Source organism: Carcharhinus amblyrhynchos, chromosome 6 (genome assembly GCF_965287045.1).
Source record: "Carcharhinus amblyrhynchos chromosome 6, sCarAmb.v2.hapA, whole genome shotgun sequence".
Taxonomy (NCBI): Eukaryota; Metazoa; Chordata; class Chondrichthyes; order Carcharhiniformes; family Carcharhinidae; genus Carcharhinus; species Carcharhinus amblyrhynchos.
The window spans coordinates 101,994,386-102,006,205 of record NC_137329.1 but is presented as its reverse complement, the minus strand read 5'-3'; the positions used below and the strand labels follow the sequence as shown (position 1 = coordinate 102,006,205).

Here is an 11,820-nt window from a genome sequence, read left to right as displayed (position 1 = left end):
GCTGGAATTAATTCATTCTTTTCGTCATGCTCTCTCTCCCTTCAGCCACCCCCATGCCATTCCTGTAGATTTGCTGGGATGGTAATTTCCATCATGGGAAGATGTCTCACTACAATTTTGCCAGTGAAGTCTGATCTTTGAACTCCCCACAGGTTTCCTGAAACAGGCAGGCAGCCAATAGCATTGGCTGTTACTAGAGTCATGATGAGGAGTTGCCAGCATTAAAAGATACGTGCAGCACACAGGTTTTCAAAGGGGCGATTTGAATTCCTAGGCCTTTGCGCTTTAGTTACAACAAGATGTCCAACAGAGAAACATAAGCCTGAAATACCAAACATTTAGTGAAAAACAGATCAAGTCAAATTTTATTTTGAGCCCAAGAAAGTACATATAAGCTCCAGTCTCAGCTGGACAGATATTTTTCTAGGTATCAAAAGAGAATGCATTTTTATTATGAGATTTCCAGCTTTGATCTTCTAAACATACAGCTGCTTCTCATGAAATGTACACTGAATTATTAATAAAAGAGGTGATTTCATCATAATGCATTATAGATTCCTTAGGCATGATCATGCAACGTAGTACCCTTTCAATGTCACGTCTCATCATTAACAAATGCTTATATTTTGTGATAAAACAGCAATTCCTCAATTTATAATACCCTAGCAATAGAAGCTAGATTGGAAGAAAAGGAGCACTGTAACCAGCATTTAAACTTGTTGCCATTAATCCCGCCACTTCTTTAAGACATCAGCTTCTTCTTGCACTCCACGGAGCAGAAGAGCATTCCTTCCAGTGGCATGAACTTCTGACCTATCAGGCACTTGCTGCAACAGGAGCACAGGAAGCAGTCAGGCGAGGCATGCCAGTTGTAGTTCCCATATGTAACACGCTGGGCCTCAGGATCAATGACGTTATGACAACACTGGCACACCTACAATTAGACATTGATGCAGAGAAAGAAAATTCAGCGGTACAGCGTTGACATTAGCATTTATCAAAATGTATTGCGTAGCAATGTGCAAGATTTAGATATTTATGTTCCTGACTGCATTCTGACTTGCCCGCTGCTGTCAGTTTGCTCATGTTCTAACCTTGGGCATCTTTCTCTGACCTCCTCAGCTCACGAGAAGCAGCTTCTAAGCTATGCCAGAAAGTGACACTCCCAAGGTTCTCCCAAAAGTGGTTGTGTTAGAAGCAATTCCAACTGGGAGCAGAGTCACTCAAAAATTTAGAATTATTAAAGTGAATAAGATCACAGAAAAAGTGGGTTGATATCTTGGGTCTGCAAGTGAACAGAGTTGTAAACCAATCTCAATTACTACAATTTCACTTCTACCTTTACAGAATTAAATGGTTGTATCCAAAAATAATTTTTAGATAGATGGTAAACCTGTTGAATAAACTTGATGTGGTACAAGAATAAAGTGACTGGGTAAATAATCAGGGAAAACTTTTTTTACACAATTATTGATTACAGCCCGATAAGGTACTGCAAATTGATTCAACCGTAGATTTTAAAAGAGAATTGAATTAATACTCAAAGGAGAAACAATTGCAAAATTATGAGGAAATGTTCGAGGAATTAGTAGGGGCTCGAATGGCTGAATGGCCACTTTCTATGCTTTACTACAGATAATTAGCCAACTGGAAAATTTTAAAATCAAGAACTTTGGCATCACTGTTTGTGCACATTAGATATGTTTTTGGCTAAATTGATTTGAAACTGCAAAGAGAAGTACATTTACAAAACTCGAAGGACTAAAAAATACCTGTGCACAAACAGCTATGGCAGCTGCATCATTGGTAAAGGTTACATTGAAAATCCCTCAAGTCTGGAAGAATAAGTAAAGCTTAAGGGTGGAATCAATCTTCAATACGATCATTTGTAGCTTTATAATCTCCCTGTTATAAATTCAAATATTCTGGCAAGGTACATTACCGCAGCATGAAGCTTCACATAGCAAGGTTTGCAGACAGGCTTGTCATTCACCATCACGTAAATTTCTCCAGCAAGGACACAGTCACATTCGAAACAGCAGAAATGCTTCAAGTGCCAATTCTGGCCTTCAGCTTGGGTATATTCATTGCTGAAAATCAACTAGGGAATGAGAGAAACAAGCATTAAGAGAATAAATGCACATAATTCTACATTCACAATATGCAAGGGAGGCAGTGGCATAGTGGAATGGATTTATTATTGTCACATATAATAGCATACAGTGAAACATATTGTTTCTTGCATGCTATACAAATAGAGCATACTGTTCATAGAGAAGGAAATGAGAGAGTGCAGAATTTAGTGTTACAGTCATAGCTAACATGTAGAGATAGATTAAGCGATTGAATTAAAGTACTGATAGAGTTTTTAAAAGAGTTAGAGTGAAGTTTTAGGAACATTGAACAAGTGTAAAAAATAAAATTAAAAAGGTATGCTGGACACAGTTTTCAAGAAGTTGCCTCGCTCCGGCTAATAATCCATTAGTCCCCGAGTAATGCTCTGGGACCCAGGTTCAAATTCCACTGCGGCATTTGGTGAAATTTGAAGTCAATAATAAAAAAAAATTGGAATTAAAAGTCTAATGATGACCATAAAACCATTGTTGTAATAACCCATCTGTTTCACTAATGTCCTTTAGGGATGGAAATCTGGGTTCTTACTTAGTCTGGTCAACATGCAATTCCAGGGCCACAGCATTGTGGTTAACTCTTAAATGCCCCCTGAAATGGCCTAGTTCAAAGGGCAATTAGGGATGGATAATAAATCGCTGACTCAGCCAGCAATGACCACATCCCATGAGTGAATAAAACATCTGTCTAAGGTATTAAAAATCACAAAAGATAGATGCACTGCAAAGTGCCAGAATATGTAATGTTCAAAAGGAATTTGCTTAATGCACATCATCCACTCTGCAATGAAAATGGAAACAATCCTAAGAACATAATTTTCATAAGGAATGAATAAGCTTTTGTATGTCAGATTATATATTCTAGAACCAAACATTAAGCCTTTGAAAGCTGTACCTCTAAATAGATATTTCTGAGGTGATTTAAAAAGGGGCAGGGGGGTGGTTGGGAAGAAGTCTAGAGAATCAAAAATTGTAAAAGGGCAATAGTGGGAGGAGTCACAATGACAGGTGTGGAGTTAAACACAGAATATCAATGTCACAATTTTTCTGTATCTTCAAACAGTTACAAAATATAATGGCGCTGGCCATGGCCACAATCCCATAATGGCCACCGATTCTCACAAGAGGCTAGAAGCAGGATTTGTGCCTCTGATTTCTGAATCTGATCTTTCCAGTCTCCCTGAAGACATGATCAGGTTCACACCCAAAAGAGACGCAAGTTTATAACATATTAAATATCAGCAGTGGGCTTAATGCTGGTACTCCCCACCCCCTCCCCCCAACCAGCCAGCAGAGTGTCACACCAGCGCAATTCATTATTAGTTTTCAAGAATGCAAACCAGCCATGATGACCACACCAGAGTCACACAGGTAAGTACAGCCCCAAGTGGTGAATGAGATGGCCAGGTAGTACCATGGAACAGAGTTAATGCTTCAAGTCTGAGGGACTTGCAATGCAGATTTCCTGTAATATTTCAGACTTACTAGTAAAACCCAAGTTATTCTAACTTTTAGTGCTCACCTTAGACCGTAGGTGGACTTTGATGCATGTTATGCCCATACCCCAACTAACCTCATCAGAGCACTTCAGTGTTCTGACAAAGAGTCATTAAGACTTGAAACATTAGCTCTGTGCTCTCTCCACAGATGCTGTCAGACCTGCTGAGATTTTCCAGCATTTTCTGTTTTTAAGTAAGAATGAAGAGGAGGGGTGTGTGCTACAAGAGCTCATTGCAGACTTGATCTTCACTTTAAATGTATCCAGTTCCATCTTTTTGGCTCCACACCTCTGCAAAGCAATAACTTAATGAGTGAGTCTGAGTGCCTGTTTGTCTGTGTCCCCCAGTGGCTGTTTTGCTTTAGAATAGGTTCCCCTGCATGTGCTTGCAACCACGGGAGATACATGGCCCATGGAAATAAGAGAAAGAGTGCAAAAAATTTTTTACAGATAGTGTGTCTCAAGACCTTTCCAAACTATCATACTAATACAACATGTGATTATTTCTTTGCAACATCTCTGCTGCGTTGCAAAATTCCATGCATTGTAACAGTTATAAGTTCTGGGCAATGATTTGAAGATTTTACATGATAAAATGGAAATCAATATGTCAACAACATACTTTGAAGACTTTGGGCAGTTTTTAAAAAATTCATTTGTGGGGGATGGTGTTGCTGGCTAACCAGCACTAATTGCCCATCCCTAGCTGCTTGAGGACAGTTGAGAGTCAACCACATTGCAGTGGCTCTGGGGTGATATGTAGGCCAAGCAAGGTAAGGATGGCAGATTTCCTTCCCTAAAAAGGACATTAGTGAACAAGATGGTTTTTTCTAACAATCAACAATTGTTTCACTGTCATCAATAGATTCTTAATTCCAGGTTTTTTTAAAAAAATTGAATTAGAATTCCACCACTTGCTGTGGCAGAATTCGAACCCAGGTCCCCAGAATATTAGCTGAGTTTCTGAATTCATAGTCTGGGGATAATACCTCTAGGCCATTGCCTCCAGCTGACATATGGACAGAACATGCGTCGCAGACCAACCTACACTCTGAGGTGTGCACTGGGAGTCAGATATCTCGAGATTCACTGGTAAATCTGAGAGGTTACAGGAAGTCAGCATTACAAAGCAGAAGTTGAACTCTTATTGGGGTTTTCATGGTAATTCAGAAGTTACTCTACTGCAAGCGGAAGTGGATAGCCATTTTGAAGTATGGAGAGGTTAGAATTTAGAAAGAAGGAAATCCCCAATAGACAAGCCATTGTTTCTCATGACCCATTGCAGGTGCAGTGAACCACAGTAGTGTAAATAAATTATCTTTGTACAATAGGAGGGACCTCTCTAAGTTGCAGTCTTTTTATTTTAGTGTCAGAAAATGTAAAATGAAGCCCACTTGTGTATTTTCTTCTTTACCAAATATTAAATGTTACAAAATGTTATATTTCAATACTCATGTTTAATTCAGGATCTATATTCTAAGCCTTCTGCCAAGTTGGAACATTGAATTCTTTCTGCAGCTTGCTACTTTGCATATGAACAATAATTGTCTTCAACTCTCAATGTAAACATAAAAAGAGTAGACTATTAAAGCCACTTAGAATACAATATGAGAAAATAGAAAATGCTTCTTCTCTCTAACAGTCACTCTAATTGCGCAGGATGAACTAATATAAATGTACACTACTTTTCATTTCAGGGTTACCTCAGAAAAAAAGTTAATGTGTTCACAGCTTAACCTGGCTTTTGCTGTTCTACACTTTGAACAAGGCGACAACTGAATAAAACTGCTTATAAAAATGGTTGCCCTGCAGATTGTCGCTGAGATTAGTTTTCCATTGATACAAAAAGCGTAGGAATCCTGGAGATGCTTTCTTTTGAGACCCTGAGACACATACATGTTGGGCGTTGTAGGCCACAGCCTGATAATTTTACCAGCAGGCCGTGACAACTCTGGGAATCTCAATCAGTTCTACCCTGAGGCCTTTCGTAAAAGCACACATACCTGATTAAAAAAAAGTCTCAAGCATTTGATAAAAAGAAAATATTTAAAATGTGCAGGTTAGGTGGATCGGCCATGACCCTTAGTGTCAGGGGGACTAGCTAGGGAAAATGCATGGGATTATGGGGATAGGGCCAGGGTGGGATTGTGGTCAGTGCAGGCTTGATGGGCTTCTTCTGCACTGTAGGATTCTATACATAAAGTTCAATTATCATTTGTACGTCTTAAAAACAAGGTAATTACCCTACAAACCTTATTCCAAGTCCTCTGTTTAGGGAAGAGCTCAAAATGGCAACCAAAAGGATTTTCAAAAGAAAATACAGAATTTATATAAATGGAGAAATTTTACATCAGAAAGTTTACACTTTTCGCTGAGGAATTGAGATGATGTTCATTCCTCTGAATTTGGTTCCCAATAACTGACTTTCCACTTGATATACAAAACACCACTTTTTAAAAGTACATTTAAATCTGAAGCAAGTGGGAGTTGCTTCACATGAACTGTGCGCACTACTAAATTACTGAAGCATTTTCAACACATATAACTGGACTGTGGTTTCACATTCCCAGAGACGGCTTAGTGGTATTATCACTAGACTATTAATTCAGAAACCTAGCCAATGTTTTGGGAAACTGGGTTCAAATCCTGCCACAGCAGATAGTGAAATTTAAATTCAACAAAAACAAAACCATTTGGAATCAAGAACCTATTGATGACCCATTGCCGATTGTCAGAAAAACCCATCTGGTTCATTACTGTCTTTTAGGGAGGGAAATCTGCCATCCTCACCTGGTCTGGCCTACGTGTGACTCCAGAGCCACAGCAATGTGATTGGGTGGCACGGTGGCACAGTGGTTAGCACTGCTGCTTCACAGCTCCAGGGACCCGGGTTCAATTGCCAGCTTGGGTAACAGTCTGTGTGGAGTTTGCACATTCTCCTTGTGTCTGCGTGGGTTTCCTCCCACAGTCCAAAGATGTGCGGGTTAGGTCGATTGGCCATGCACACGAAAAAGAAATTGCCCCTTAGAGTCATGAGATGTGTAGGTTAGGAAGGATTAGTGGGTAAATATGGGATATGGGGGTAGCATTGTTGTTGGTGCAGACTCAAATGGACTGAATGGCCTCCTTCTGCACTGTAAGGTTTCTATGAATTCTATGATTTCTATGACTCTGAACTGCCCTTGGGAAACTAGGATGGGGAATAAATGCTGGCCAGCCACAACACCCATGTGCCATTAATTATTAAAAATATAGAGGTTAAGGAAGTATTTTGGGTGTCTTTGCAGACACTGGTTGATTTAGTTAAGGAAAGCAACTTTTTGATTTTCTATATTCTAGTTTTCAACTTCAAATCCCAAGGACCTGGGGGCTATACTGGCAGCAGCACACTCAGTTCTACCCTGCAGAACTGTTTGTGTTATTACTCCATCTACAGATTCCAGCACAGGCTATCTTTTGGGTCTAGAAGAGGGAGCAAAGCACTGTGCCTTTTGTTGCTTTTCTAACATGGGAGAGAGAGTTAGGTTACAGATTCTTTGAAAATAGTGTATAGTCTCTTAATACTGCTTACTTCTAATAATTCCATTCTGCTATTGACAGCTAGGCTGCAATTTGAGCATTTCTTCTATTTTTTTAAAAAGTCTAGAGGTTATTACAGGGGCTAAGGTCATTCTGGTAAGTGAAACCATTACAAAGGTTTCTGCTTGTCCTTTGGATAATGCCACATGCTCAACATCTGGTAATATAAAATCAAACTCTAGTTGAAAAAGGAAACTTGGGCAAAATGGTCTTTGTCACAAAGCAACAATATCTATGCAAGATCACAAAATGCACCAGGTTTCTTTTGTTGGGCAAGTTTAAAGGTTAATCAGTACTGTCACAAGTAGGCTTACATTAACACTGCAATGAAGTTACTGCGAAAATCCCCTAGTTGCTACACTCCAGCACCTGTTCAGGTACACTGAGGGACAATTTAGCATGTCAATCACACAAGAGAAATTTATGTGCATACACATACACTGGAAAAATGATTTGGCAAATGACATGGCACAATGGGAACATTTTACTGTTTATCTCTTCACAGGCCTGCAGAGCGTTTCCAACAACTGCCAGCCAGTACTGGATATTAGTCTTTATATGGTTAATGGAAATGTGTTTCAATGATATAAAAAGATTATTGGGGCAACGGCATAACATTGGTTTCACTGAAATGTATTTTGAGATTTTCAGCAGTCGTTTAGTGATATTTCTACAAAATTTGTAAATCATCGCTTGATTATTAGATGTTACCCAAGTCAGATAGATAGATTCTTGATTGGCAAGAGGATCAAAAGGTAATGGGGAAAAGGTGGGAGAATGGGGTCGAGAAACATATTGGCCATGATTGAAGGGCACAGCATACTTGATGGGCTGAACGGCCTTATTCTGTTACTAAATCCTGTGCTCTTCTGACCAAAAGAGAAAATGCTGGAAAATTTCAGCAGGTCTGACAGCATCTGTAAGGAGAGAAAAGAGCTGACATTTCCAAGTCCAGATGACTCTTGGTCAAAGCTTGTGGTCTTATGCTTTGCGTTCTTCTGAAGGTCAGGATTAGAGTAAGATGGTGGCTAAAATTCAAGTTGGCACTTGGGATTTTACAGCCGCCAAATCCCAAGATGCAACAAATTGCGGTCAGGTTTTGCAGGTTTAAACAGGCTTAAACAGGCATTCAGAAATTATATACTTATTTAAATAATGCTACACTAGTTAAAACTGTCCCAGAGTAGATTTCGTCTGTATACTTGGCCTCCCCATGCTTCAGTGCACACATGTTTAAATAAAGCTGGAATTGTACATGTTCTGGAGTTTTGATAAGTTAATAGATTTTGTTCCTACCTCATCACAGCCAGCACAACGTGGCTTCTCGGTGTCACAGTAGTGACGACCACAGTAGAGTTTGCCCTTCTTCCAGAAATAGATCATATCCACCAGCAGCTCACTGCAGACGCAGCAGACAAAACAAGAGGGGTGCCACAGCTTGTCGTAACCAGCCCGCTCTGCGTATACCGCCGGGTCACCCTCCTTCATGTTCAACTTACAACGGAAGCATGCCTAAAACAAGAACAAAACTCAATTCAGCAAATGAATCATCAGACGATGCTTAAATGGCTGAAAATACGTTACACGGTTATAGAAACAAAGTTAAGGCATCCAGCTAAGAACGTGAAAATAGGAGCAGCAATGAGGCAAATAGTCCCTTGAGCCTGCTCTGCCATTTAACCAGATCAAAGCTCATCTGATCTGGGCTTCAACTCCCACTTTTCTGCCTGTTCCCCAATAATTCAAGAATCTGTCTTTCTCAGCCTTGAATATATTCAATGATTCGACCTCCACAGCTCTTTGGGGTAGAGAATTCCAAATAATCAACACCCCCAAGAAAAGAAATTCTTTCTCCTTTCTAATTTAAACAAATGCACCCAAATTTTGAATTATTTCCACAGTTCTCTAGATTCCCACTCCAGGAAAACATCCCCTATCATTGACTCTACCACGTCTCCTCAGGATCTTGTACACTTCAGTAAGATCACCTCTCACTCTGCTACATTTCCAATCTGCACTGGCCCGACCTGCTTAACATTTCCCCCAGTGACAATCATTTTGGAATCAGTCAAGTGAATATGCTTTTAAAATGTCATTATAACCTCCAAGTAAGGAAATCAAAACTGCTCACAGTATTCTACATGCCATCTCACCAACAACCTGTACACTTGTAACAAGTTTTCCCTACTTTAATACTCCACCCACTTTGTATTGAAGGTCAGCATCCCATTTGCCTTCCTAATTACTTGCTATATCTGCATGTCAACTTTGTGTCATGAATAGTGTCAGTTTTTTCTGTAACACTCCGTTTAATATTTTGTTTTTCTATTCTTCCTATCAAAAGGAGCTAACTTCATATTTTTCAATGGCCTTTAATCCCATTAATACGTCTCGTACTTTTTCTTGTGAAGGTTGTTTCAAGTTCCTTCTTCCCTTTTGTCACCTGATTTTCTACTATTGTCGCAATGCTTTGGTAAATAAATTCAAAATGAGGGAGTTAATTAATTTATACAAAAACTTTGCAGTTAACTAATCCCTGGTGAATTCTCCACGGCAACACCCCTACAAAGCAAAGTCCACTTGCCAGCCAATCAGCATGCTCCTTTCATGCAATTGGTATTCTTGTGGATCTGACCTGATGAGTGCAAGGTGAAAAATTTCAACAGCATGGCCAGAATTTGACTGCTTCGCTTGCCCTAATTCTAGGTGTGGTTCACAGAACAGAATTCTTTGTTAACCTTGGGTGGGATTTTACAAGACTTGCCTGAGCAAGGTTGTAAAATACCGGCCCATGTTTCTGAAAAACTCAAGTTCTACACTACCAAAAGACCATACATTATGAAGTAATCCTAAATGCAACCTTTTCCAATTTGATTTGCCCATCTGAAGGTTAAAGTTGCTCAAGATTATTGATGCACCTTTCTCGGATGCCCCCCAATACTCCCAGTGAATTTTTTCCCTCATCTCTTATCTCTGCCCAAACTGATTTCACATCTTGATCTTCACGAAGAGTTAAAGACTGGGGGGATAATATTGTGGGTCTAGAGTCACATGTAGGCCAGACCATAGAATAATACAAACCCTACGTTGCAAAAAGAGGCCACTCAGGCCATTTTGTCTGCACCAACAATCATCTCTCCCAGGCCTTACTCCCGTAACCTCATATTTACCCTGACACTAAGGGCAATTTACGTAACCTGGTATTTTTCTCATGCCCATTCTCCTGCCTTTTCCCCATAACCCCTGATCCCCTTATCAATCAAGAACCTATCAATCTCTGTCTTGAAGACACGCAATGACCTGGCCTCCACAGCCTTCTGCGGCAAAGAGTTCCATAGATTCATCACTCTCTGGCTGAAGAAATTCCTCCTCATCTCTGTTTTAAAGAATCATCCCTTTAGCCTGAGGTTGTGCCTCATTTAACGCTATATATAAGGGTGGATGAAGATGGGGGCAGGGGGGGAGGGGTACGCAGTGAGTGTGCGTCATTAAATGTTCCATTTTTGCTAGGAAGCAAGATCTTTTATCGGTTGAATTTATAGGGAGGAAGCAACTTAAACATGAAAATGTAACATGATATGTAATAAATCCCACTAAAACATCTCAATTTGAAATTCCCTTATGGTAGTAAAATCTTAGAAACATGTGGTTATAGGTCGACGAGTGAAAGATTTTAGTTAAAAAAAAAAGTCAGCAGCAGCAGCACTCAAAACTATACAACCTGTTGAGGCCTCGTTAAAATTAATGACCGTTCAAGGTCAGAGGTCCTGCTCTGTATCTATATCCAGTCACTCATCCTAGAAAAGTATGTGGGCTTTAGAATCAATTGATTTGTTCTCTTAGGGAACAACTGCCTGACTGTCTCTTTCACCGCCGAGACTCAAATTGGAAAATTGGTCATTGTAGTGCCCTACTGGGGAATAACCTTAATCAACACATCGACAACTGCGAGACTAAGTGGGAGCAGGGACAAAATTAGTCAAAACAAAAAAAAACTTAGCTGCTTTCGGAATCCTCACATAACTATACGATATTACAATTCTAAATCCACCGCAGCGTGAATTCAAATGCGTTTTAAAAGATGGTGGCACAGTGGTTAGCATTGCTGCCTCACAGTGCCAGAGACACCGGTTCAATTCTGGCCTTGGGGTGACTGTGTGGAGTTTGCACATTCTCCCCATGTCTGCATGGGTTTCCTCCAGGTGCTCCAGTTTCCTCCCACAGTCCAGAAGGTGTGTGGGTTAGGTGGATTGGCCAGGCTCAATTGCCCCTTAGTGGGGGGGGGGGGGGGGGGGGGGGGCGGGGGGGATTAGCAAGGTATATTAGTAAGGGTTACGTGGATAGGGCCTGTGCAGGATCGATGTTGGTGCAGATGGGCCAAATGGCTTGTTCCTGCACTGTAGGGGTTTGATAATTCTGCAAGAGGCGGCAACAAATCTGGACCCTTCATTAAGTGGAGAAAATAGGTATCTGTGCGAGACCCTGCCAAAACTATTCAGGAAGAAAAATGAAAAGGGCTATTCTAGCTGTTATGGGAACCGTGCGTTTGGCTAATTTTGGAAGTTCTCTCTCGCATGCTCATTCTAAATTTGTTTTCCCATGTTGAAGGGCTAA

General features: G+C 40.3%; 1 protein-coding gene across 1 annotated transcript in view; it reads right to left on the bottom strand.

The window, feature by feature from the left end:
* Positions 1-337: 337 nt before the first annotated feature.
* Positions 338-11,820, bottom strand: part of tes (testis derived transcript (3 LIM domains)) — a 45,740-nt gene continuing 34,257 nt past the window's right edge. The window contains exons 5-7 of the mRNA XM_080191082.1: positions 8,503-8,718; positions 1,943-2,101; positions 338-934 (exon numbers count right to left, since the gene is read on the bottom strand). Coding sequence (XP_080047208.1) covers positions 743-934; positions 1,943-2,101; positions 8,503-8,718 — 567 coding nt within the window. The 3' untranslated portion in view covers positions 338-742. The remainder of the gene's footprint in view (positions 935-1,942; positions 2,102-8,502; positions 8,719-11,820) is intronic.